The sequence below is a fragment of the Lathamus discolor genome, chromosome 15, assembly GCF_037157495.1.
Source record: "Lathamus discolor isolate bLatDis1 chromosome 15, bLatDis1.hap1, whole genome shotgun sequence".
Classification (NCBI taxonomy): Eukaryota; Metazoa; Chordata; class Aves; order Psittaciformes; family Psittacidae; genus Lathamus; species Lathamus discolor.
In genome coordinates this window covers 3,340,599-3,368,471 of record NC_088898.1, presented here as the reverse complement: position 1 = coordinate 3,368,471, position 27,873 = coordinate 3,340,599, and the positions used below count along the sequence as shown (strand labels likewise).

Below are 27,873 nucleotides of genomic sequence, written 5' to 3'. Positions count from 1 at the left end.
CACTGGGCTGCTCTATTTTTTTAATTGTTTTCAAAACAGATTTCATGTGGTCCCAAAATGAGACCATGACTGTAAATTAAAGTGTAATTAGCCTTTACGCTTCCATATTCATTAACTCTTCTCTGTTAATGATGCAGAGGCTGGAGCACAAACCCAGCATTATGAAACCACATCCAGGAAATAAAATAGTGATTTAGATAATGGCCAGAATGTATTGCTACTTACACATAATTAAACAAATGCTCAATTTACACTTGGAAACATGAATGAATGTTGATTAACCCCAGCCCAACGACTCTGCTGGCGATGTGGGTAAGTGGCGGTGCTGCCAGTGGGGCTGGCAGTGGTGGGCAGGCAGGGCAGGATGCTACTGCCTGCACTGCACATACCCGGCCCACGCGCTGCCCAACAGCACCTCCACCGCACTCGGAGCCACAGCCCCGGGCCAGCTCTGCCCGCTGGTGCCAAAAGCCACGCATCCCCGCAGCAGCGACACCCCACCCCTGCTGCCATGAGCACCGGGGCCCTATCCAGCTCCTCACAGAGCGCGGATGGAGCAGGTGCTGCATCGATGGCAGCAGGCCCACGGGGGCATCACCTTTGCTCCCAGCAAAGGGAAGGAAGCACCGAGGGCTGTGGGTGCCGCTGTGCTGTGGGGTCTGCCCATCGCTCCCGCACAGGCTTTGTCTCCTGCCCTCCAAATGTGCCAGTTACTATGGAGACATCATCGCCTCCGTAGCACAGGAGGAGCCTAACCAAGTCCACTTGTGCAGGGGAGCGTTGTTTTCTGATGCGGATCTGGACAGGAGGAGCCCGGGCAGGGGGACAAGTGCTGGGTCCCCATCTCCATCTCTCGTCAAGGCAGCACAGCACTGCCTGCTCCCGGCTCTGGGCTCCGCACCCATCACCATGCTGTGCCGAAAGGGGCTCCTTGTCCTGCGGGCTCCAGACAGGATCCCGTAAGGAGCTGGTGGCTCTGGAGCCGGATCCAGTGCCAAACAGGGCTCCCATGGCCGTGAGCTCTCAGTCATGACAAGGCTTTAACCGGCACCATGCAGCCAACACAGTCCCACCAAGGTGCCTCCCCTCCCAAAGCAGAGCTCAGCTCCTGATCGTGGGGGACCCCTGCACAGCCACTGCCCCTGCTCCCCAGATCCACCCCTGCCCCAACACCGCCCTGCCCTGCAGTGACAGACAGGATGGACAGGATGGTGCTGGCCTGGTGTGTGACACCTCAACTCCCCGGGACTCCCCCGTTCATGGATCATTGACTCAACAGCCCATAATGGCTCCATCTATCGGGGTCAATACGGGTGCCTTTGACACATGATAGACAATAATTGCTCCTGCTTAGAGACTTTTTAGTTCATGGATCATTGACCTGATGGGCTGTAACAGCTCCGAAGGAGGCTGCACACCCCTTTGCTTAAATGCCCTCAGGAGCCAGCGGCTGTGTAAAACCACAGCAGGGCCACACAGAACATGCTCTCTCCAAAAACATGCTCCTCAGCACAGGTTACTGAAGGCCCTGGGGCACCTGGAAACCCTCCTGGTACAAGGGCACAGAGAAGGGGCCATGGCAGGAGGCACAGGAGCCCAGGAGGAAAGGCCATCATGGTCCCGAATCCCTCAATCACTGCGGAAGAGGACCAGGGTGGATGGAGATGGGCTCACCTCCCGGGGTCTGCAGGCTGGAGCTCCCTTCTCCGACAGCAACTTCCAGGTATATGATTTAATGAAAGGCACAATAAGAAGTGAAACAATTAGAATTTCTGCCTCATTATCATGGTAATCTTATCAGTCGGATAATGAGGTATTAATGGAGATTTAATGTGCCTCTCATAACAGAATCCCTTGGAGAAAACACATAAGGAAATTGCTGTAAATCCACTTAATGATGGAAAGGTCCCCAAACACCATATTCCAGAGGATGAAAAATGCTGGATGCAAATGAGAGAGAATCAAGGTCAATAACACTGTGGGGACCGAGCTCACGGCAGCACTGCACATCCTCCCCGGTCCCACCAGTTCACCCACTGCCCCACTCAGGGTTGGACTGGGGCAGATGTGTGGTGGCCACCGCGATCCTACTGTCTTGTAGGTGCTGTGAAATAAGGCGAGTAAAACTTCCTCGTAACTGAGTAAAACAGCACTTTTGGACTCAAGCAAGGCAACAGCCAACACACAGTGAAGGGACACAGTCCTGGTGCCTGTCCCCACGTGTACCACCTCCTATTTTTAACCCTTAAGATACTAGGACAGCCAAGCTGCACAATTAAAATCAACCCCAAAAAGCTCTGTGTTAATAGGATCTTGCTTCTCTTCTGCCACCGCCCACTCCCCATGAGCTTCGGTGCATGCAGGAAAGGTCTGAGGATACAACATAGCAGTGATGCGGCACAGGAAACCCTGCGAAGTTCGTGGGAAGTTACTCACACTTGGAATGCCATCTCCGGCACAACTGCTGGTTGCACCGGAACGAGGCAGAAACATGAAACCCAGGCGGTTAAACTGCTCTCCTTTTAATCAGTTTTTACAGAATAATACATTAATAATCACGTTAGAGACAAGATGGGGTTCCTGTATACAAGATTGTGCAAGCTCATTAATTTAGATTTATAAAGGCTTTACCAGTTTCAAAGAGGAGAGGCAGTACAAAGCTTTTAAATAGAGGTAAAGCACAATTAAAAGGTACAGAACACACACTACTAACTCAGCAGAGATTAATTCTCAAGTAGCACAGGCTCAACCAAGTCAGCTGTTACCCAAACAAGAGGATTCTTCTCCTCCTCCTCCTCCACTGCTTTCCTGCTGCTCCCACTCTCCCACCTCGCTGCCAGCCGGAGGCTGCATGCTCTGCACCACAGCATGGCCACACGCGCTACGCTCATGCCAAGCACACGCTTCAGTGGCCTGAGGCACTGCTGCTGCACAGGCCGGCCTCCCCCTGCTCCTGTTCTAGCTCCCCTTCCCCATGTGCGCTCAGCATTAACACAGCAGAGAGCCCCCAAACTTCTCTGAGAATTCGGCTCAACAGAACACTCACGCTTCCAAGCGCTACGAACCAACACTGTGCTCACCCGAAAGTCACCAACAGGAAACAGGATCATGTTTGTGGCTTTTTTTCCTGAAATTTATGGCAGTTACATTCAGCATTTGGTAGTACAAGGTCTTCAACACAAAAGGTTTGAAACTGAAATACCCAACAGGCCATAAGCGTTCCCATTTTCCTTCAAGGGGATTTCAAAAAGCTTTAGAGAAAAGTCTCCCTTAGGGTTAGGAGCTAAAAGGAATCTCCTAGGGATGAAAAAACCCAGCCCTTTCCTTTCCCTCTTCTACCCAAAAAAGGAAAACACCATCTCTGTAATATTAAGAGGCATTGCCATGCCATTGGTTAATTTGGCAACTCCTCCTGACATGCCAACGACCAGCGCTGAAGTCAATGACCGAGTCTTGACTGCAACCTGCTACTGAGGATCCCTCCCCTTTCCCCACAGTGTTCCATTCATCCTTCAGTGGCTGAAGTAGTTTAATTAACAGAAAGCACCAAGTTTACAGCAACAGATACTTGGCTGGCACCTCTTGGCAGCAGTGCTGTTACTTTTGGTCCTTTATGCACTATCTTTTCACCTTTACTATTGCACACCAAAATCTAACAACATCACTTCCTAGACATGTAATTTGTCATTTTAAAACAAAATGTTACGGGACACCAGGGGAAAACAGTAAGAGGACATTAGAGGAAGGTTTTTAGTTCTTCAGAAAGTCTAATTCTCTAACTACAGCTACCAAGACTCTAATAAAGGACTTTCAGAGTAGGCTGGAAAAAAGAAGCAAAGGACCATCTTGCTATGAAGACTCTCAGCTCATCTGAGACTCATTTAAACACTCACTGGTTTAAAAATAACTAAACAGTAATAAAGACTCCAGTTCTACATAGAAAAACAAAGTGATAAAACCTGTGAAGGAAATGGCTCTTGCCCCTTCCATAAAGGAGAGCAAATCTGAAGGATCTGATGGTGCTGGTCAAATCCTGCTAACCAGGTCTGCAAACCGAAGCAGAGTGCAGGGTAATTACCAACTGAAGTGTCCTTGCGCCTCCTTTAAGGATTGTACAAATACTCTCCCCAGCTAAAACCCAAGCTGCAGGACTACAAGCACTTTCAGACATCAGTCTTAACATCTCAGATATTCAAGTAATAACCAAATATTGCAGGACACTTCAATATAAATAAATTTATATTGCTTTTAGATATGACCTGGCCATATCTTCAAGGGCATGTTTGTGCTTCGCTGCTGAGTGTTATTGGTTAGGGCTGTGCTTGCAATATCAAGTTATGTGTTCAGCACCAAAACCCCATCAAGGCTAAAGAACTGGAATATTGCAGTGCTACACAGACCGAGTTACCACAGTAAGGCAGATCAGAAGAATTTTGTTTCTACTGAGTATTGCTCCTCCACACAATCAAGTCTCTAATAGAGGAGAAAGACTATAAATAGAAGTTACCATCCCACCCTCTCACCTGTGATTAGTTTGGCAAAAATGCTGCTAAACGGAGTTACATACTAGAGTCCTAGAAAGTAAGTAGCTTTAATTATGCCTCAATGAGTAGCACAGCCAAATCAAGCACTTGATACTTGACATAAATTGCTCTAATTTCAATGAACCAAATGCTTTCCCCAAGTACTAGCTGCTTACAGGTTTTACTCATCAAAATGCATACACATATAAAATAAAAATCCTATTCAAAAAGAATACAAGAAAGGTTTTGTTTTTTCCAAACTCAGAGACACCAAGCCTTAACACATCCCTCCGTCAGAAGTGCAATGAACACTCTGGAAAGAGCAAGAAATAATACTGACATGAAAGAGTTAAATGTTCACTGTCCTTTTTTCACTGTAATTCCAGCTAAAAAAGAACAGCGAGTGCTTACGTACAGGTAACAACCACTGGCCATCACTCAGACCATTTCACCCAGGAGAAATCCATATGGTGTTGTGCATAAAAACTTCTTTAACTTGGTACTTGTCAGTTTAAGGGAAAAGTGGGGTGAGAAATCTATAAAACACCCTGAACTGATGCCATGATGTTTCATAAAGAACAGTGTTATCATTTAAAATATTTTATATGAACAGTAAAACTTGCACTGCTGCATAGCAGACAACATGAAGAACATTTAGTAAAAACATTCACTGAAACCCCTGGCATATGTATTTAATGTCACTAATCAAAATATATATTACAGTCCAAGGTTCTGTTAAGGATCTCTGTTTGGGGTTTGTACAGTATACACAATAGCTCAGAAAAAATATTACAGTAAGGTATTTTATTTCTCCTTTTTTATATTAGACTTATCTATTGTAACTTACAGTTCCTCTCCTCTATATATCCAAACCTTTGTAACACCCTAATGCCCTAGCCAAAAAGTGTTCAGCTATCTAATAAGCCCCATCTATTATAAATTCCAGTTTTAGAAATTTCAGTAATCTTAATTACATTTTAATAAATAGTTCAGTTTGCCCTTTTTTTAATCTTAGCCTTTCGAGGAAGTCCTTTCGTTACCAAAACACAGTATGTCACAACCTGTTAGAGGTCAGAGAGGCTTTTGCTTGTTTATTCAAAGGATAACGAGTCCAAAGACAATTGCAATGCATTAAATATAGTTATATAATATTTACACTGTCCTCTCAGATTTTAAATTTTGGTGAAATACAATTGAGAACTAATGTCAGCTACTACAAACCTTCAGTGTGGCTGGTGTTTTATTAATAAAAGGTGTATTAAGCTAGAAAGTATACTAAGTGGTTGCCCTGATTCTTCTTGTTTCAGTTTTATATTAGAAATTAAATGAAGTGAATTATTCACGTGAGTAAGAATTCAGGAAGAAGGGTGGTGTGAAAAGCATAAAGAATCTTCTGCATGTTTTGAGATTCCAAAATACCTGAAAACTGTGGTCCCTTTTGCAGTGCCAGTATCTATAGGGGAGAAAAACGCAACCAAAAGAAAGAGGGAAAAATCTGTTAAATTAATTTGATTAGTAAAGGTGTGTTTTAAAATGCCTCAATTCTGTACAGTATTATACAAGGAAAGTCTCTTCTTCAGCTTTGCAGCTGTTGTACATTCTTATAGACTCTTCTTCTGCTAACAGTCTGCCCATAAATGCGCTGCTTGAGTTACTTGCGATCATCGATAGTTTTAATGAATTCAACTGCTGCTGTGAACTGCATCCACCAGTATGACTCTTCTCCAGATAAACAGTTGGCATAGAAACTACTAATGTACTGAACAGTGGACAGCAAGCAAGGTGGGTTTGCCTGAGGGTTAAAGAAGAAAAAGATACTCACAGCTTGTTTGCAAAGCTAAACATAAAATGTTACAAGATACAGAATAGAAATACAATCCTATTTGTGCAGTGATCCTCACATATTCCTAATACATGATTATGAAGTGTGCCTGTAGGGTAGTGATTGTTTGTCCAGTCCACCCCAATTTCACACACCCAGAAGGCATCAGACTTGATGAAGGGAGTGTTTTTCCTACAAGGAAAAATGACTAGCAGGCCCGGAGAAAGAAGGGTAACACCGGCAGGATCTATAAAGGCCATCAAGGATTCCAACATGTGGAAAAGCCTATTGCTTTATCATCTTATATATGACAGACCATTCTCCAAACACTCGTATTAAGAAAGACCAGCAACATAACGCAAGTCAGTCCTAGTGTGGATCTTGGTCCCGAAAAAGGACAGCATTAAGCAGGCACAGATGACAAATGCTGGTGGACACACCTCAAAAAAACCTCTAACTCACTCCACACACAACATCTCTGCCCAGTTTCCTTGGTTCCAAATGCAGTTTGTTTGGATTCAAAAACCATAACTGTGACTGTATTTCTGACGTTTCTGTTTAAACCTACTGAATTGCATCTGGGTTTGAATGTAGCATGCTTCCAGTTACCCAAATGCATTATTTTTCTTCCTAAAATTTGCTTGTTTATTACAAGAATTAGCTGGGATTTGTGATCTTTGCAAAAGAACTCACCTTTATGAGAACAAAGACCAGAACAGGAACAAAATCATCTGCCCCAGGTACTGAATCTTCATTTGCCAGACTAAGCAGGTTCATGATGGTTGAACACATACGCAGGATACACTGTACTTTGTCTCGAGGGGTTTTGTAAGCGCTTATTGTGCGGATTTCAGACTGTGCAGATGGCCATGGTGCCTCCCGGAGATATACCTAGGAAAAAAAACAACATGCTGCCAGTTCTTGTTTGTCCAAGCTACTACTGTGCACCACAGAGGGTCTGACGTACCAGAGGATAGCAGGCAGGAGCAAGACCCCTGAGAAACAGTAAGCTCTAAGGCAAGACGGTTCCATTACACTCACAATGAAGGTGGTTTCCTGCTGTGCTAAATAAAAAACTACAAGGAGACAGCACTCTACGTGTAACTAACACAATTAGCCTGTGCTTCTTTGTGACTTCTCCAGTGCCCTGTTTCAAACGAAGGTAGGGCTGTATGTCTCAGTCTTCTGTATAGCAGCTTTATGAACATGCACTGTTTTGAGTCATACAGTTCAAGCGCTAAATTGAGAAGCAGGACAGCTGCAAACATCCAGCCTCTGATGAGACTTCTTAAACCTACCAACCTGCTTTTACTTACCCTATTAGCCATGAGAAAAGTGAAAGCATTGGGCAAATTCACAGATCTGCAAGGTTCCATTAATTCTGGCTAGCTCAGAAAGTTAACTTGACAGCTGCAAACCACAGCTATGGCATATGAATCAGATTGGAAGCATAAGGGATTCAAATCTTGTCTTTTGAAGTCAATTACCAGGAAGTTACTGCATCTCCGTGCAGTTCTTAAATCTTACGGTCAGGACAGATGTGGCAAAACCAGAAATAAATTAATCTGGAAGTATCAGCCAATGGAAGATACCAAAGTATGGGCACAGCTTGTTTTTCCAGCCAGATATTTCAGCTATCACAGACAGAAACACAACACTTCTAAGTGTAAAACAAAACAACCCTTTCCCCATCCCAAACACAACCAAAACCAAGCACCCCAGCACACACACAAAAGTGAAAGAAAGGAGTTACCTCAGGTATCTGAAGTGCTTTGTGGTTCGCAGTCACTACTTTAGATAACCTCTGTATGTGCTCATGAAGGACCCTGAAAACAAACACAAAAAAGCAAAGAGTGAAACTTAAGCAGCAGCCAGCCAGCAGTCCCCTGAGGTTTCCAAAGAGTTTTAAGATACTACAAGAGAGATCTTGAGGAGAGCACATAACCATGATGGTTCTGCAGCTGATGGACACTAGGTCAATATGAGACGCAGACGACTTTACCATCCAAGCCAACAGAGCTTTCAAACAGCATATGTTCTAAACCACAGAAACCCCAAATGCATGGAAAATACTGTACCAAAACAGAAAAAGGAAGGAGTTCTGACGCAGATTTTTATCACTCCCTCAGCATACACACTGGCAGATCTGAAAGTCTGTATCCCTAGTCATTACATTTACAGTGTTATTCTAGCAGTGTGTTGCCAACACAAACTTTTGAACATGATGCTAAAGCAGTTCCTTGCTCTTTTACAAAACTTCCTGAAAGAAAGCATGAACTTGTACAGCATGGCTGACTTTGTCAAGCCTGTCACATGAAGACTGCAGAGCTTCCATCTGCCCCAACTGCGAAAAGAGAAACCAGGTACTTCAAATGACATTAACTTACTGGTCACGCAAAATATCTCCATCCTGATTAGGGTAGAATGCAAGCTTGAAAATACGATTCATCACGCTGCGTTCTATAGCTAATTGTGCATCCTGAAGCTGTTCTTCACTGGCATTCTGCCATATGGCATCCTGAGCCATAGCCCCATACAAGAACTGGAGAAAATCCTCAACTTGGGCTGTTTTATCATCTGCTGCTGTGAGTTTCTGAAAATCTGATGTAAAAAGAGAGAGAACATTCTGTTAACCAAAACCCCCATTATTTCTGAGAGGTTTCTCTGGAAAGAAGAGCCCAGAATCTACTTCAGATTTCTTGCCAGGCAGCACTGAAGCTCTGTTTTACCCACACCCAGGGAAGTACAAGCAGAAACACTTGAAATAAACGGAGGAATTAAAGAAAAAGCATACAGAACACATTTAGCAAAGCATATGGTCAAAATACTCTACTTGATACTGTGTTAATCACTTCCTCTGCAGTACCAGTTCTTATGCCTTCTTTCCAGCCACCCACAGAGATAACACCCAGAACAATCACTACAACAGTGCCTTGGTAGGAACCAGCACATGCAAAGTTGTCAGATGCTGAGGGGGAAGATATCAAGAAAACCTATGGGTACCATTTCCTACCCCTACCTTTACTAAGTATACATAGTTACAACATTCATATTTATCTACAAAATACAGAATGGGGAATGCAGCCAAGTTAATGCAGCATGGCCAAATGGGATGGTCCATTCTGGCTCCTAACTGGCCATTCACTGGCTTCATATTTATAGCACTCTGCAACAGAAGACAACTGCCACTCATATCTGCCAGCAGCCTAAACACTACAGTTGCCAATTTCTCTTTTAGATCATCCAGAAATAGCTGTCTCCTTTTTATCCAATGAAAGGGCTTTAACTCCTTTCTGGGTCACTGAATCTTATTACTAGAACTTTAATCCCAGTCTATGTGAATTCTCATATTAATTCCAGCCTATTCAGGCACATTTAGCATGCAGCACTATATGCTCCAGGAGCAAGAACTGACTCCAAATTTCTTACGTACTTCATTAAGCCACATATGTGCATAGAGATCACAGAAACTGTTTTAAACGACCCTGTTCTGAGGGACTTGTCTTCCTGGTGCCACTATCCCTTATGATCTGATATTTTTGAATCTTTGATTCACACTACTACTGTTCTCTGTATTTTCTAAGAGGCAACCACAGGTTCTGTACTAAGGACTGAATGCTGCAACTTAATTTATCACTAATCAGTAGGTCTAAACTAATTAATAGTATTTATGTTTCTTCCATGGGTCAGTCGCCATGATTTAGCATAACTTCTTGGACCAAGTGAGGTCAGATTACCTTTATTCTCTTAGTCTGTGAAACATGCAGCCAGTTACGATGCCTTAGCTGCCACAACATACTGTTAACTCACAGTAATCTGAGCTGTTCATTCACCAGCTAAAATGAAAACTGTTGTAGGCATCTGCTCCTCAGATCAGAAGTTGTATTTTAAAACATTAACCCGAGCCAGCATCTAAATATGGAGTAAAGGAATATAAACACTCCACTGTCTGCAGTAAATCTTACCTTGAATAAACTCTCTTATTTTCTTTTCTTTGCTCTCTAGCAGCAACCTCACACACACTGTAGTGAAGTATCTGTTGGCCACTTCTTTATCTCGCAGAACTCTTTGCAACAGCCTTTCCAAGTGCGCTTGTGTCGTCTGCAGCCCTTGGCGACATCGAGTTAAATAAGCGATATATGGAGCTCTTTTCCTAAAACAGAGAGTTTTCTACATCAGATTCATAATAAAGATAGAAGCTACTAGCTTTACAAACTGCTGAGTTGCAGCACAAGAGGAAGCTTTAACCTGTTGTTTTTAAAACAAAGGTAAAGCCTGAATTAGGAAGTTCCATCTTACAGAGATTTCTCTGGCTGAATTCACTGCCCCTGCAACACTCCAGAATGTTAGACTAAAGCAACTTCCAAATAGCATCTCCTGTGTGCTAGAGCTGAACATTACCCACAGATTGATTTAACCTGAGTTCATTACTATCTGGACTGACTTGAAGTCCAAGGGTTTTTAAGCTCTTTGCAGATAGCTGAGGCAATTTCATAATTTTGTAGGAAGGCAGAGATGTAATAACCTGATTTGATAAAGTACAATTTAAACCACAAGGGGTCTTCCCAACCTTCTAGTGAATAAATACATGCATTTGGAAACCTATTCATAATAAGATAATGAACAAACTACCTATAGTCCTCTGCAATAGAGGCCAGCAGCTTTCGACAGGTCCTGTTATCAAAGCGGCTTACACATCGCATAGTCTCCTGCAACTGGGCCATCAAGTTCTTGTCTTGGAGGTTAATAGCTTCAGCTAGCTGAACTTTCAAGAAGCACACAATTTCATTATCTAATAAAGAACAACAGAAAATTATTAAGGAAAAGAAATGCAGGCATGATGAAAATACAACTTTTCTAATATGGGAAACATGTAAGTTTAAAACAAAGTGTCTCTACATTAGGCAATAAATGGTATTTTAAGAACAATTTAATAAGTATTTTTGAATTTCCGAGATATGAAGCGGAAAGTTTTCATATCTCTGTCTTATTTAGTATTTAGAACCATTCTGAAACGTGAAGAGGACCAAAAACAGTGACAAATTCACCTGTTTGCAAATAAACCTAGCATGAATGGAGGGATGAAACATAACACATACTATGTCAATGTAAAGACTCAGTAAATCAAACAAGTTACTCTATTAGTATTATGGAGGGCAAAAGGCTGCTTATGGCTTCTGCATCTGTGCCAAGAAGGTACCATAAACAGTGCAGTACAGATGCCATTAGATGGGGGAAAAGACACATACAGTACAAAAATATCTCTACATATGAAGAACATTTACCTTCAGGGTCTGTGTGGTCTGGCAGACCGTTCCTTGTTGAATGTGTCAGCATCGGGAAAGCAACGGAATCTGCTGAACAAAGAGCCAATCTCAATTTCTTCTTTGCATCCCTTAAAGAGGAAAAATATTTTCTTAACAAAGCTGCTGCAAGGTCTGCTTCTTCAGTAAGCAGTATTTACTTTTTTGTTTCTATTTCTTACATACTGCCTAAAAGTTATTTATCGTAATTTTAATATACCAATGTTTCCAAGATTTCAGAATACCGGCTCTTTTAATACAGCACCTAGACCAGTTTCAGAGGAATTTTCCTAAACACTGACCTGCTCTATCGTCTCAGGTTAGAATACACCCCCTTCACTTGTGGAAATATGACATGCCATGAGATACTATGATATGACATGCTTAAAGCGATAAGTATGTGAAGGCTTACAATTGATCCATATTATTATTGTTGTGGAAAACAATCACATGGCTTCAGCTCTTAATTCTATTACATGGGTTAAGATTAAACCTGCAAATGTATTTACCTGTAGGAGAAAGCAGAACTTTGTGGCTGTGCTACTTGACTTGCAGAGTCCGGGAGATCATCTGCAGACATGTTTTGCAAAGCCTCATCACGTGGAGAGTCATGCATACTCTCACCATCCCCAATAGCCTCTATGGAAATGAAAATAACCAATGTAATGCTTGAAGAGAGGAGTGAGAAGACGCTAGACTAATACTCTCTATTTTCTTCTTGTTATTCTAAGGTCAGGGAGGGAATGGAGACAGCAAATAAAACCAATTGTTCTGAATAAGTGAAAAGAGTATATTAAAAATACACAACCTATAAGTCAGTTTTGGAAGACCTTGGGAATATTGATTTAATTCCCAGTCTCAGATTAATTGACAAAATGTTCCTGCTTTAGAGTTCACATTGTTCAGCTGTTAGTACTAACATCGGTCTAGAATGCTGAAGTGTTTTTATCTTTAAGGAGGAGAAACTATGTCAGTGTTGATTGTGAAAGCCAGGTTCTCACCTGCACCATCATAGTTTACTATGGCTCCTTCACTAGGACTTGTTCTCTTGATTGCATTCCTGTATTTGTCCAAAATGTCCTCTGCAGCTTGTGCCTGTGCACTGAGCCTTGGGCTGGGATCATCTGAAAACACCATTAAAAACAACAGGAGTTAGCCTTGTAGTGTGTGCCAACTGAAAGAAAATACAAACATTTAAACCTACACATTTGCACTCTGTTTTAGCCACATCAGACAAATAGCTGCTTGTCTTCATCTAGCCACAAGTCAAATACATTTATAAAGTCAGAAGCAAAAGCAGGAAAAAGTACAATGAAAGTGAACAAATAAAGCCAGATCCTTAGCATATTTATGCCACATACACAAACAGTTCTCATATATTTGAAGACTTCTAGAAATATTTAGGCAAACAGAAAGCTAAACACCCAGGTTCAAATCAGGTTTATTTTAGCACTTAAGTAACTATTACAGGAATGTGTCTGCAACTATCCTTACAGCTCAGCTATGATAAGGACATGAGCTTTGTAATGAGAGGGTGTGGGGAGGGGAAGCAAAGACTGGAGTCAAGAATCCAGTACTACACATATTGACAGAAGCAGGACAGCTTAAGAACAGCCTTCAAGCCAAGAAGTCTTTATTCATTGTCTTATTCAGAAAGCCAGTTGTGAACATTAACTACAATAGTTCGTATCTTTCTGTAAATAGATACCTGGTGGGCACTCTGGAATTCTAGAGGGCATGTTATGAGAGAAACTTACTGTGATGATATTATTCTCATACCTTGAAGTGTTGAGTATCTGTCAGGCACCATGTCATCTTTGTCTTTTTCTTGTTTTTCTTTCTTTCTAAATGGAATAGGAGCTGAAAATGAAAGGTACTTTATCAAAGACTATTCTGAGATAATGGCCAGATTAAAGAAACTTTAAGAAAGTGGCTAATGCAGAAGTCTGTCATGCAACAAACTTCAATAAAGTCATGAGCCTGTCCACAGGGTGGAGCAGAACTGTAATGTCATCATATGTAGTTAAGCTACACCTTGACAGACATGCTACCATGAACCAGGCAAAACAGTTTTGCCTTCCAGGTACTATACACTCTAGGCAATGACTCACCAGGGAGTGAGGTAGCTTCCCATTTTTATTTACATATATATTTATACTTCAGTTTAGCCAATAGTCCTAACTCAAATATTGCTCATAATGACATGAATCTTTTCTGGCAACTGGTTCCCCCTACTAAGTTCAAGAAAAAGATGCAAACATGGCACATTGTCAAATGGAAAAGCAAACAAAATGGTATCAAAATGCTATAACATCAACTAAAGTTAATCTTCAAGGATTATGGTGGTTCTTTTCTAACTGAAAGTCTGTAGAATATCTAATATTGCACACATTGTTCCATCCCAAGTTGATATCATTCACAGCATGAAAGTATTATCTTGAACAACCTTTACTTTGTAAATGGCAAAGCCTAATTTCCACTCATGCCATGTTACATGAGATAACCTAAGTTATCAATATCCTTCAACTAGCATGCTACCATCTGCAGAAAATTAAGACCAGATCTCAGTGAATCTGCAATAAAGTTAACATCATACAACTATGAAATGATTTGCCTTACATAAAGATTCCAAGGTTACCGAATGATTACGATAACACAATGCCGAATCAAATTCATTTCAGCTTACACTCCTCTTTACAGGTTCTGCATACTTTGTATTTCAATAATTCTCTCTTTACTGCAATACTTGCAATTTTATAAGTACGAATCCTGTCTTTCTCAAAGTCAAACAGTACAGCTTTACTGTGTCACAAGTCTGTGCCAGCTTGGTCGGCTTTTCAAAGTGAAACTGTAAACACTTTCCATAAAAGTGACTAAAGACATCATAAAGGCAGTGTGCACTCTTACTAAAGTACCAAAACGAGATGGACGTGATCCTACCTTTGGGCATGGCAGACACAAAACGTTTCCTCCACCAGGGTTTGTTTCTGTCAGACTTCTCATCATCACTGTCTTTTCGCTCTTCAATCTGTTAAAAGGGCAGAGTCTACATTTGAGCATTTACTATACCAAGTGCAAAGACAGAACTCCTCTTTCACATCAGGTTTTGCTGCATTGACTGTAAAAACAGAACTACGGCAGGGCACAAAAGCCATAGCAGATGAAGTTGGAAATGTTCCTCCTGAAGAGGGCAGCCTATAAATGCTAAACCAAAGACATGAAGAAACTTAGATTTCACTTCTTTTTTTAGAGAAAATTACTTTTCAGGATGCTGCAGTATTTCAAATTTAGCCACTTCAACAAATCTGTATTTCTGAAGTCCCACCAAATCAAGTAAAGCTCATTCAGTACGTTGAAGAGAAGACAGACTCATTTAAGCCATCCTGAACATCTGTAGCTTTAACTTGTAAAACATTATTGGCCAACATTTGTAAGATAACAAAAGTACACTGTATTTCCTTGGCTACACACCTTTAATAACAGCTTTCTGGCATTAGATGCATAATTACAATGGGCACGTACAGAGAAAAACAAAGAGATGTATAGAAGCCTTACCTCTCCCCTGGAGGAGTCTTTACTGGGAGATGATGATGATGACTGTGATGCAGCCATCAGACCAGCTGCTCCAGCGTTGGTGGCTGGCATAGGAAGCTCCCTCTCCTCATTTCCAGGACGTCTGTTCCACCCAGGATCACTCATAGGTCTCCGAACTGATGATACTATATCTGAACTCCTACTGCGAACTAGCCTCTCTGGGTAAGAATGCCTCTGCTTGAATGCTTCTAAATCGGTTGGAATTAAAGAGTGAGACCCAAAGTTTGGTAATCGGGCCTCATTACCTCCTATGGCTCCTTCCAAGATTGGGGGATCTGGTGGTGGATGAGAGGGTCTTGCATAATGTACCTTAGGCCTTACTACAGCTGATACACCTGTGGTCATAAGCACAAAAGAAAGAATGCCTTTCTTTAAAGATTCTTCCAAATTAGCTGGTATTAATACAGAAGCATTGAAAACGCTTGTTTTTTGAAAAAAGCTTATTCTTTACAACTCACCTTCATTTGAGGACAGAGGATCAAACAGCGCAAGCAAAGAATCTGTCTGAGAAGGAGGAGATGTCAACTGACTGGCTCCTGAAACACAGAAAAGAGCAGTTAATGCTGTACCAAGAACGACCTACAACATAAGTGACATTGGAAAAACAGCTCTCAGTAGCAAAAGTCTACAAAAACCTATACTGCAAAATATTTCTAAAGACATTGTCATATGGAGAGATTGCTGTAGTATGCTGAAATGATCGAAGAGCTCCATCAGAAAAAGTGGGGAAATCTTGAGGAGCAGACCGATTCCAAAATGCAAGAGGACAGTCAATGTGATCAAAACGAATTAGGAAAAGGTGGTCTTAGATCTAGCACTCAAGCTCTACTACTGTAAAGTACTCGAATCAGTATGTCAAACAAACACAGTACTAGCAAATAAGGAAAGTGCTGAGCTTAGCAACCAGAACTTTGAACTTGGGAGAAACTGTAAAATTTAAGGCTTCTACAAATGACATATGTGAGACTTCAGTTACCAGAGACTCTAATTCTCCTTTACAGGTAACTTACCATGGGCTGTTTCATCCATGTCAGGACTTGTCACAGAATCTTTTCCCCCGAAGTCAGAGCTGCACTCGGACCTGAGATCCTCAATCTTATTAGGAATATCTTCAGATGTTGCACTAATACCTTACACATAACAAAAGAAGCATCCAATATAGTCTTTCAGAGAAAAAGGAAGAAAGACCCTGAAGCTATTAAAAAGTTTGGTGAACACTGCCAATAATCAAGTCCTAACTCCCAGCAGCATCTAGAGACATAACGAATTTCTACACTCCTAAAATAACATTTTATTTCTGCTGTACATCTTCAGCTGTTTTAACATAGTCATGAATACACTTTGACAATGCTCATTAGAAAGACACTTAATTGTTAAATGCTCTGCAGAAACCAAAGAAGTGAAGTAGATAGATGCTGATTTACTTAAATAAAAAGAACGTTGTGACAATATAACTAAATGCAAGAAAGTCAGGAGTTTCTTCCAAATACATAATCCACAGCTAACCATTGCTATTATAGCACAGAGTATTTGACTCTCTGCTGCCTTTTTATTTTCTTCTGTAAGATGAACAAAGATGCTTTGAAAATTCCAGAATGAGTGCAGGAAGTTATCTTATAAGTGAAATGATGTATAATTGAAGTGCAGCAAAGCAGGTGGTGATCACTTTCTAACAGAACATGTAAACTCACCTGATACAACGCTGAGGCCTGGTGTGCTGGGTCGAGAACTGACCTCTCTTACATCTGTGTCATCAGATGTGCTACCCAGCCCAGAACAGCTTTCCAGTTCTTGTAGTCTTTCCTCCTGTTTTAAATCTGGGGCCTCTACAAAGGGAGACAATGGAGAGTAGAGAGAAAAAGTATCATTACTCAATACCATGCTCCCCTAATGTTCACATAAAGAAGGAAGAGGGGTATGTGTTGGTTTAGTACATTAAGTTCTAAGCTAACTCAACTACTTCAGTAAGTGTTTTCTTACAGTCCTTTATACAGAAAGCAGGACTCTGCACAAATAGCACTGTTCTACCTACACAGGCATTCTAAGTAGTTTTTATTTATTTTAGTATTGTATTTCTTAGATACAACAGTATACAGTGAAATCTTCACTAACCAAAGCAAACTGTGATCCTAGGTAGCCCTACTTAGTATCACAGGGAAGGAAAGCAAACAGAAGTCTGCTCTGCAATCCCTTCTCGCCCTTTTTGGCACTGAAGAACTTCTTAAGTAACACTGAGTTACTTGTCACAATGCTTTCCATCTTCTCTCTGACTAGGAACAGTTTGTCCTTTTAATACTGGAAGCATTCATAAACACTAACTTAACCTAGGACAATAATTTCTCGAAGAAAGAGAGGAAGAGGCTGTTGTTTGGCACTCTATGCCTCTAGAAGAGTCTTGATTCATGCTAAAGAAACAAGCAAAAACTGCACGATTCTTACCTGAATCACTTGGTAGTACTTCCACACTCCATGCCTCACTTGTGGTTTCTGATATGGTTGAACCTGTGCAGGGATCAAGCAACACGGATCCTGAACCTGGTAAACACAGCAAGCTGCCTAGCATGTTCTCTGCAGCTGCACCTGCAAAAGTAAAGCCGAAGCGTATAGCTAGATAAAGGCTTCCTGAAGACAGCTCTGATCAGAGAGAAAATAAGAACACATTTTAGGTGTCCTTAATAAAGTCACCATGAAAAACAAAGTTGAAAAGATAGGAATAAGCAACTAATACAATTCAGGTCATGCACACAAAATCCTCCAGTTTAGTCAATGCAAACACACCTATTTCAAAAGGGAGGAGAAGGAGGGCTCTGCAGCCTTGCTAGTTTAGAGCAAGCATGAAGCATTTTAACATACCAGCTGCACCACCGAGTTACCTGCTATTTCCTGCAAACGATCTTCATCAATATTTGGATCGAAGTCACTTCCCAAGACATCTGTACTCCAAGTTTCACTCACAGTTTCTGATATATCTCTGTCATCAGTCAACCCCATCATGTCACGGATTTCAAATTTACGGAGCTTGTCATCAAGATTATCCTGAGTTGTGGCTGTGTAAAAATAAAAAGGTCTCAATTTGTTAAAGGCTTTTCCAATTACTTCTCATTGAAAATCTTTAAGAGTACATTATAGGAAAACAAACAACCTCTAATTCTGTCAGATAAGAGCGTTTTAAAGTAGGGCCTGTAAAGTGCTATTCAAGAGATGCTGCCTGTAAACAGTTTTTAAGTCCATTTGAGACTTCAGAAGCAAAATTTTACACTACACATGGTGACCTATCAAACAACTGACAGACAAAACTGATACAATCCCTGTAAGAAGAGCTTATGACAGAACAGCTGTGGCTCCAGAGATCATTCAAGCCCAAACCCTCTGCTTAAAACAGGGTCAATTACAGCAGGTTGTTTCTGATCATTGCCAGTTATGTTTTGATTATCTCCAAGCTGGAGACACCACAACTTCTTCGGACAACCTGTTCCAGCATTTGACAAATACATATTAAACAGGAAGCTATCCAGATGCTTTAAGATTATCCCAGTTCAGATCACCCTATTCCCTGAAAGGCAAAATTGGTATCAAGCAAAACTTTACAAGCAGTTTCCTATAAAGGACCTCAAGATCTCATAAGATTTCCTAACAACAGCCTACAAGAAATATTTCTTGGGGTAAAAAAAAATACACAATAGTGATTGCACAGGAAAACTTTCACTTGTTTCTTCCCAAACTAGTCAATTTTTCAACCTTTTTCCAGAGAATTTCAGCTTTAGCATCTACAGCACCTTAGGCACTTGTATTAGAGAACATGCACCTGCCTTGTTCATGCTCTAACAGCTGCAGAGCTTCTACACCATTGCTCCCAGAGGGGCCCGCACCGAGCTCCGACACAGACTCCCCTTCTAAATCCAAAGATGACACAGAGTTGGAGCGATTGGAAGGACCTGTGAAAACAGCAGTTTACTGTAAGTCTAATTTGAGTAACAGTTCCTAAATACACAGCATTAACAATCCAGGACACAATTAACTGGAAAGATGAAAAGACATGAAGTAACAGTGCCAATATAAAATACTGAATTGATGAACTACATGTGCATTTGCTCTACTCTTGATCCTGGTTCTACAGACACTTAACCTGCAATGTGATACATACTTCCCATGTTTAGTATAGTACTAATTATAATAATCTACAAATCTATTTACAGAAACAGCTAGAATCTCACTATTACTGTTACTGTTACCATTACTTAACTGTAACTAAAAAGTCAATGAAGTCTTTGCCATTAATTTGTTTACTTGTCCCTGAATTTGTTTCCTTATTTTGAGAAAAGAAAGCAAAAACTAAATTATGGAAGTTACACAATGTAATGCATGCTGCATGACCTGTACAAACCTCTTCAATATCAGAAATAAACCTCTGCTTTGCTGTGTCTGATGTTCCTATAAAGGAGTTGTCCAGAGTCCAGAAACTATTCTGAGATATGTAATAGCTTATTAAAACACGATGAAAAACAAAGTCTGAGAAATCTAAATTTAGGCTAACTTAGGTTATCTTAATAATTAGTACTGCACTTACATTTAAAAAACAGCAGCAAAAAAAGCAAACCAAAACCCTCTCTGTTTTCTCTTTCTAAATACACTTAGTTTTTTTCTTCCTAATTCTCAGACTCGGTTATGCCTTTGCATAACTGAATGTACAGTTCAGCTCCGTACGTCTTTATTCGAATGCCTAAGAGAAAAGACAGGCTCTCCGGGTAAAATAGCACAGACTTCAAAATGGCAAAGATGACATGCTGTGCTTAACAGAAGTTCCTTTTATAGTTAGGGAAAAAAATAACTTGAAGACTTAAGTGGCCCTTCACCTTCAGATATTCCTTCCAGATTATCACTGCAGAGGGAAAAGCGCAAGGTTTTATCAGGTTTACCATGGAGTTTGTTTTCATCAACAGGGACATCTCCTTGTCCACCATCTGCAAGTTGCATATTTAAGACCTGGAGAGTGGGAAAAAGAAACAAGTCTTCCTTAAAACACGGCATGCATTTTTACATTGGTTTCCCTAAATGTTAATGACAAAATTGAATTTCTAACATTCCCTTTGTAAAAAGACAGCTATCTCCAAAGTCAGAGCTTGGAGAGAACATAAGGTAACCATGGTGTGAATGTAAGACAAATCCTGATAATAATGGAGCCACAAGCTCCTTCCTCACCCCAGCAGACTAATATAGTATGGAAACTGATGCTCAGCAGGTTGCAGAGGGAGATAATCTGCACTACCAGGCAAGGCAGCAAAGATGAAAGCAGAAGCTGTGCTACAGCTGGGGAAATAAAAGGCTGTAAAACCAGCCTTACCCTAAGCAGCACAGTCTGAAGGTATTCCTGGCAACGTGACCACAGCTCCGCCCTCGCAGGAGTCTAGGTCTGTGCGTTTCAAGTCTGAGCTGCCAAAACTGTCGGGATCAGTGTTCCAGTTCTGTCATTCACCTGTGCCACTTGATCCAAAGGACAGGGCATACAGAGAGATAACTGAATCAGTTTCTTCAGGCTCAGAAACAATAGCCTGAGTTTGCTCTTAAGCACACTAGATGACAAAAGCCTCTTCATAAATCTGTCAGGTTCATTTGTCCTCTGTTTACATATTGGTTTTCACACCTTGCAGATATACTAAGTGAGGAAAAAAAAATCACCTAACAAAGGGGAATTTGAAAGCTACAACTCCCAAGTTCAGTAAAATAAAGGAAGGATTTTAATTCCCATTCCAGATTTATTACCAAAACATAGTGTCACAACATCATTGTTCTGCTATTAAAGAACACAGAGGCTGTACTTCTTAAAATATCCGAGATGTGATAGATTTTACATACCTCATTTTCTGACATCATTCCTGGAGTAATCTGTGGGCCTGTCCCCAAAGAAATAACCAGCACTTCTTCCGGCTGAACTTCTGGGATAGTCTCCTGGGAGGATCCTTCATGATCGCCATGCTGATCCATTAGCATATTTGATCTACTTCTGCTACGAGTTGCTATGAAAATATTTTGAATATCAACATTAGAAAGCTTTCCCTTGTTTAAGGAGGGAAAGAAGACAATACAGTGGAAATACAGAACCACAGTGTTTTGAATTACTCAATAAACTCACAAAATGCAAAGTCTTATTAAACTTTGTGAGATGGAACTGGTGTTTAAATTTAGAGTACTGCACTGTGAAAAAGCAAACTTTCAACATAAAAGCTTAGAGAAATGAGTTATACTATGTCTTGTTTGCCTATACAAGTTCTGTATATTCCGATCACAGAAAGATCTTTAACGAGTTATATGAAAAAATGAAGAGGTTTATAACTAACCAAAAAAGTCTACATTTCTGGTTTAAAACTCTAATTAATTTGTTTAGGAGTTTTCTAAAAAGCAGGGAAATGGTATTCTAACAGATGTTTTATTTTGATTACTTTGCATCTTTTTTTAATCTTTTCATGTAGCCTCATATTTTGATGTTTGGCATCATGGAAGGAAAAACACCCACATGGAATTAAGATTTCTAAGTATGGCAGCATAACACCAGTTATTTCTTTATCTGATCTGGGAAAACAAGGCAAGTGTGCACAAGTCCAAGACTGATTTTGATTATCACACAAAGGCACTCACAGTGTTTTTTAAACCTACATGTACATATTAAATGAGCTTCAAACAAAAATCAATAAAGAAATCTGGGAAAGCAACTGATTGCCAAAGTAAACCAAAGGCATGCTCAAGTCGTGTTACAACTAAACATTTCACAGAGAAGAACAGAAAGAGGGCATTACCCACCAAAAGGGGTTACTAGAGTTATATGAGCAGAAAGATTGGTAGCAGAAGTATCCCAGGCAGTAATGGCTGCCAACTGCTGTCCTGGATTTCGAGAGCATTAAAATGAAACAAAACAAATAAAAACTTTGAGCAAAAACTAATTTATACCATCAAATAAATGCTGTCGTGCCACTAATTTGTAGGCATAAGACCAGAGCCATTCAGAAGCAGAGTTAAAACAACATGGGATAGGTTTGTTTGGGGGTTGGTTTTGTGGGGTTTTTGCTGCTTATTGGGCTTTACATATTTTCATCCTGTTGCACACTAACACCAAATCCCTCAAGCAAACAAAAACATCCCATGTGGTCATAGTCATATAAATATACACTGAAGATGAGTACCACACTTCCTATTTTAAGAGAAAATATTATTGGAATAGACAAGTTCAAGACTCGGAATCCTCTTCAAAGAGAGGACAAAACCCCAACAGGCAAAGCTGCACTACAATTTACTAACAGTAGGAGTTAAAACCAGGCACATAATGGAGAAAGAAGCAAGCTGCTCTTCTTGGCATATACTCTGAAAGTTCTGCTCTTACTTTTTCATGCTCTTCCCCATTTGCTCTCTTCTGAGACACAAAAGATTTAAACTTATTCTATCCCACTAATTAAATGTCACTATTTGCACCTCACCACTTTCCTAAGCAATATTCCCTCCTAGATCTGCTTCCCATTTTCAAACTTTCCCTTTATTATCATTGCACTAGCACTCCAGTGTTTTTCCCAAGCTCAACCAGGGTGCTGGAGCTCACCATACTGGCACCAGAAAATTAGGAAGTTACCTGGCTTTTCTATGCAAAAGAAAATTCTTCATCGTCTACACAGAAAAAGCAGGAACTGGAGGTGTAGTCAAAGAGTAGCCCCAAGAGGTGACTGAAGAAATGGCACAGAAGATGTATCAAGGTATCAGATCATGCAAGAAGCCTGCTTGCTCTTCTTACCTATTGGTAATCGATTTTTTTTGTTAGCTGGAGTAGTTGCAGGTGAAAGCTGTGGGGTGTTATACGGAGTCATTTCAAGGCTGCTGCTTTTCCCTGGTTTGTTCTGGGGCAAGTTTGCCAGCAAGTTTTCCAAAGCCATCCGATCTTCCTTAAGCTGATCACTTGACATTACATTCCGCATAAAGCCAACCTGAAAATTTACAATTACTAAGAATTGCAGCATAAATTATCCTTGTTTATCCTATCTGTAAACATACGGGGACAGGTTTATACTACTACTTAAGAACATAAGATATTACCAGAGCAGTTAGCTGGCTGTACGTCATGTAAACCACTGTTCTGCTCAACCCCTCCAGAAGGTTAACAGAAGACATTGGAGGAGTTTCAACTGCACGCCCATCAATAACTACATCCAGGAAAGCAGCAACACAGCTCTGCAAAGAGAAGAAACAGTTTTTAAATGAGAGACCATTTACTAGAGTTTGGAAAGAATGTAAGTTACAGCAAGAGTTAAGCAGTTTACATAACAGTAGAAGTTTTGCTTCCTACTTTTAAAATCTTAGGATAAAAGTACAATATACCATTAAAATCATAGAAGAGTAAGCAAGGAAAGCATGCAGTTAGTTTCAGCACTACCTTCATTCCTTTTCTTAAGTGTTACTTAAGTGTCTTAATATATTTTTTTACAAAATTAAAACTGTTCTATGTTAATTAACTGCCCCTTCCTGAAGAGGCTGTTGAGCACAGACTAAAAGTGAAACGAGGAAGCAACACGTAATATCACTCCCTAACCTGATTGAATGTTACTTGTATACTAAATACAAGTATGTGTAATTTTGTATGCTGACTGTGTGACAACTATAATTACCAAAAGTGGAAGTTCCACAAGCAAATCAACAGGTTTTTAAACATGCAACACTACATCAAAGTTCTTCAATTTCACTGTTCCTCTGATGAAGTCAACTTCAGTATTGCTACAGATGATTCATACTGATAAAGGAAAAGCTGAGGGAAAAAAAGCAAAACTACACAAAAAAGGAACAGAAGTTACTTGCACTAACAAATTGCTTGGTGTTAAATCAGATTTCATATAGAAGTTGTCTTCAGATCAAAGTGTTTTCTTTAGGTGCAGTAGAAAGCTGCAGACAGTAATTCAGAATTTCAGTTTCAAAGGTAACTTGCTTTAATTTCCTTTTTATGTTTTCTTTTAATAAGTATTACGTCAGAGTAAAAGCAAGAATCCCTGACCCTTAACTCTAGTACTCAAGATTTTGTTCCCAGCTTTGTGCAAGATTTAATCTGCTTTTCAGTACACGCAACTTGGAAGTTAAACACTGAGTAAGTCCTTTGCAATGTCTGAAAAGGACTGCAGAAGGACCAAGCAGACACACGAGTCAGCTTTTTTCAGTCTACGTTCTTACTTTGTCAAATTTAGCAAGGTTGCTCTTCGTACGTGGATCTCCCTCTTCAGAACCTGTCATGGCCAATTGCTGCAGAAGCCTCCCAACCTGAAATGAAAAAGAAGTAAGAAGAATAAGCATTTCAAAACAACATCATGATGGACCGAATTACAAAAAATAGCTGAAAACACTTCTCCAGTCTACATTTTTTTTTACCATTTAATACTCCAAGAAATACTTCTGATTGAGTGGACAGAGGCCTGTATTGGCTTTCAGGACACAAAAAATGCAAGAAGCTTTAGAAAAAAAACACACCCAGTCATTGCATTTAACAAGAAAATCTGCACACACAGGATGCTATGAGCATGCTACTTGCCCCCTTTCCCAGGAACAAAGCATGTTTTGTTTTTACAACACATCAGAATTGAGAGTTGAATCTAGGTCATCTTAAACTAAGAGATTATTAAAAGGCTGCATATATTTTACTAAAAATATGTTGGAGGAGAAAAAGAAATAGCAAGAGGGCTAACCCTTGTTTCACAGAATACATTCCTTATTAATCTCCAACTGCAAAGCAACTCTCCATTTTAAGGAGTTGCCAACCGTGATGTTGTAGCAAAGCTCACAGTTAGCATAAGACTTAGTATTAGCCGGAATAGCACAATATGCATTTACACACATTCCAGAATTCATCTTAAGCCACTTTTACACTTTAGCTTCCATCCCTTATAGTAGCTTTTACAAAGTCCATTTGCAACTCTTCTAAGAGATAAAGGAATACATGCTATCATTTTTTTAAGTCAATATTTTCAACTAAAAGATAAACTTTAGAACATGCCTTTTCAGTAATGATTAACACAAATATTTTGTTAGCATCCGTATTACAGGAAAGAGGGACAGTACCTTTCCCTTTACTGTAGTAACATCAGTTCTAGTGAGGGGAAAAAAAAAGAAACCAAGAACATTTCTCATGTATTTTTTCTTTTAAGACTACTTTGAAGTGAACCATACCTGCATCAGATTAAATCTTGCCACCTCATTTATAGGAGCATCAGAAATGATCCCATACTGCTCTGGGTTAACAATTGCAGGACAGATGAAACAGGCTAGAAGGAGATCTGTGCACATTGCTCTGACCTCCCCAACCTCCAGCCTGTCTACACATGAGAGTGTTTTGTACATTTGTGACACAATCCATCGCAAGCTGTGAGGAAAACAGTAAGTGTTTTGTTTGAGATAGCCAATGAATTTGTTCACCAAGGTCACTAGCTTTGCCTCATTGGAGTCAACCATCTCTTGGACTCTTTGCCTGAACTTTTCTGTGCCTTTCTCTCCAAATAACTTTTCCTGTTGTACCGGGGAGAATCTCTCAATTAACTTGTTTGGATCAGTTTCCAAGTGGTCTTCATCTTCAACCAGCAGCTGCATGATCGGCTCATGTAAAGTTGCAGTAAGAAAAAGTTTTGCAGAAAAGAGTCCTTCAGAGAAGAGTTTGAACAAGATGCTGAAGGCACAAGTGCCTCTTCTCAGCAGCCGCCTGGGGTTGTCGCTTTCCTTCAGTTCAAACTCTATCAAGTAACGGAGGACCTGGAGGAGGTAGCTCTCATCCTCCTGCATGATGCAGTTGCCGTAAATGGAGGTAAAGACTGTGTGGATGACACTCTGCGTGTTGTCCTGGTTGAGCTTCTCTCCGGCAACCAGACAGGACGCAATAAGCCTAGGGTTCTCTCTCAATCTGTTTAGGAACTCTCCGTAAGCAGTCTCCTGAAATCCCAGCTGCTTATATCCATCCACAAACTGTGTGTCCTCCAAGATTTTAGCATGCTGGCAACATTCAGCAGGAGAAGCTTCAGCACTGGAAAGAAAGGACATTGAAACAGTCTAAGTAACTCTTAAGCAAACAAACTTCATAAAAGATGCCCCATGGTCAATCTATCAACAAGACTACCACCAAGGAATAATGTCTTTTCCTATAGTTAATACAAATGATTTGCAAATTCAGTAATAAGGAGAGTTAATTCCCATAAACTATGACCAGAAGTGAAACAAACGCATATATTGAAAAAGGTAGCTTAAGTAGCCAACAAGTAAGCTTCAGGTGAGTCAGATTCTCTGGTTAAGATCTGCTTTAAAACTTTACTATTTTTATGATTAGTACAGCAAAGGACTTCAGGTACCAAGTGTGAATAATCTGATGGATTTGCTGCACTTCACAGAAGTTTAGGAGCACGCTCTCCTCAGGACCACCCTCACCCCCCAAGTCACCTTGTTATAATCAGTCTGTCCAAGTTAATCCTTTGCTGCTTGGAAATCCATGCTGTGCGGTACAGCTTTTCAGCTGTCTTCAATACATCTGCGTTGAGCCTCTGAATGAGCTGCTTTTCCGAGTTTACATAGAGCCGCTCCTGCTTGAGATGATGGGCCAGCGTGTGTATATCCAGCTTCACCATCTTGGGCAGCAAGTGGGTTACAGAGTCCTCACTGAAAAAAAGAAACGAAACAGGTCAATTCCAACAGTTAGGGAACAAGTTCTGTCAGCCCCAGTGAAGTGATAAGCAGGTCATAAACTCACACCTTGCAGTACATGCTGTTGTTCCCCTTTCATGTTAGCATGTTACTAAGTTCTCTCAAACCCATCACTTAATGACTGAGTCACTCTTTCTTAATGCAAGGCTTCCTAATTACCAGTTTCACTAGCCCCCTGTTATGTCAGCACATCAGGGACACTTGCATAGCAGCAAATGACACTTTCAACTCACGCTCGTGAAATGAAACAGTAATACAGCACAGCACTACAAAACTCCTGCCCCGCTCCTCCAACACAACCTAAGAAGCTGCCATCACTTGGCCCTCGCTACAGCTCAGGTGACAACCTCACGGAGAGGAAAAGGAGTCCTATCCCGACTCACCATCTGGTGAATATGCGAAAAACCAGGGAGTATCACAATTCAGATAAGGCCAAAGTTGGAAATAAGTCTGGAGACTTTGCTCAACACTAGAATTCATTCAGAAAAAAATTCCTTGAATATTTCAATTCAGAAGAATATTTCTTTGGGCCACTATCCAAAAATGTGTTTTTAAAGAGAGAAAAACGAAACAACCGTAGGCTGTCAGAGCGCACCAGGGACAAAAATCTACACAAACTACTGTTATGTCTCGATGTCCCATCAGCTCTAGCTTCGTAATCAGAAAACATCTCAGCAGTTAGATAAAGAGAACCACACTGTTCAGAACCAGTTCAAGGAGCTAATCCATCTAAAAATTAATTCTAGCAGCTGTCAGATGTACTGGTAACAGATACATGCTAGACCTGTCAAGGGATCTGGTTATGAACCCTTCAAAGCCATACTATAGCTAAATGAAAATCTTACTTCCCACAACCTGTAGTGACTCCAGAGGAGCCCTGCCTCATAAAACCACTTAATCCACGCTTGAGAAACTACAAATAATGTACCAC

At 40.6% G+C, this 27,873-nt stretch overlaps 1 protein-coding gene across 6 annotated transcripts in view; it reads right to left on the bottom strand.

Moving 5' to 3' along the window:
• Window positions 1–2,506: 2,506 nt before the first annotated feature.
• Window positions 2,507–27,873, bottom strand: part of GAPVD1 (GTPase activating protein and VPS9 domains 1) — a 30,599-nt gene continuing 5,232 nt past the window's right edge. For 3 of the 6 annotated variants that reach the window (XM_065695303.1, XM_065695305.1, XM_065695304.1), the window contains 25 exons: window positions 26,682–26,897; window positions 25,428–26,271; window positions 24,438–24,524; window positions 23,316–23,450; window positions 23,017–23,206; window positions 21,096–21,256; window positions 20,096–20,225; window positions 19,052–19,177; window positions 18,116–18,289; window positions 17,682–17,822; window positions 16,934–17,068; window positions 16,253–16,372; window positions 15,701–15,778; window positions 15,204–15,577; window positions 14,589–14,676; window positions 13,428–13,508; window positions 12,650–12,772; window positions 12,158–12,287; window positions 11,631–11,740; window positions 10,978–11,137; window positions 10,311–10,498; window positions 8,733–8,946; window positions 8,099–8,171; window positions 7,039–7,236; window positions 2,507–6,315 (listed from right to left, as the gene is read on the bottom strand). In XM_065695303.1, the coding sequence (XP_065551375.1) occupies window positions 6,175–6,315; window positions 7,039–7,236; window positions 8,099–8,171; window positions 8,733–8,946; window positions 10,311–10,498; window positions 10,978–11,137; window positions 11,631–11,740; window positions 12,158–12,287; window positions 12,650–12,772; window positions 13,428–13,508; window positions 14,589–14,676; window positions 15,204–15,577; window positions 15,701–15,778; window positions 16,253–16,372; window positions 16,934–17,068; window positions 17,682–17,822; window positions 18,116–18,289; window positions 19,052–19,177; window positions 20,096–20,225; window positions 21,096–21,256; window positions 23,017–23,206; window positions 23,316–23,450; window positions 24,438–24,524; window positions 25,428–26,271; window positions 26,682–26,866 (4,386 nt within the window). In that variant the 5' untranslated portion in view covers window positions 26,867–26,897 and the 3' untranslated portion in view covers window positions 2,507–6,174. Of the gene's footprint in view, window positions 6,316–7,038; window positions 7,237–8,098; window positions 8,172–8,732; window positions 8,947–10,310; window positions 10,499–10,976; window positions 11,138–11,630; window positions 11,741–12,157; window positions 12,288–12,649; window positions 12,773–13,427; window positions 13,509–14,588; window positions 14,677–15,203; window positions 15,578–15,700; window positions 15,779–16,252; window positions 16,373–16,933; window positions 17,069–17,681; window positions 17,823–18,115; window positions 18,290–19,051; window positions 19,178–20,095; window positions 20,226–21,095; window positions 21,257–23,016; window positions 23,207–23,315; window positions 23,451–24,437; window positions 24,525–25,427; window positions 26,272–26,681; window positions 26,898–27,873 lie in introns of those variants that run through there. The other 3 variants (XM_065695302.1, XM_065695301.1, XM_065695306.1) reach the window with 3 other exon arrangements.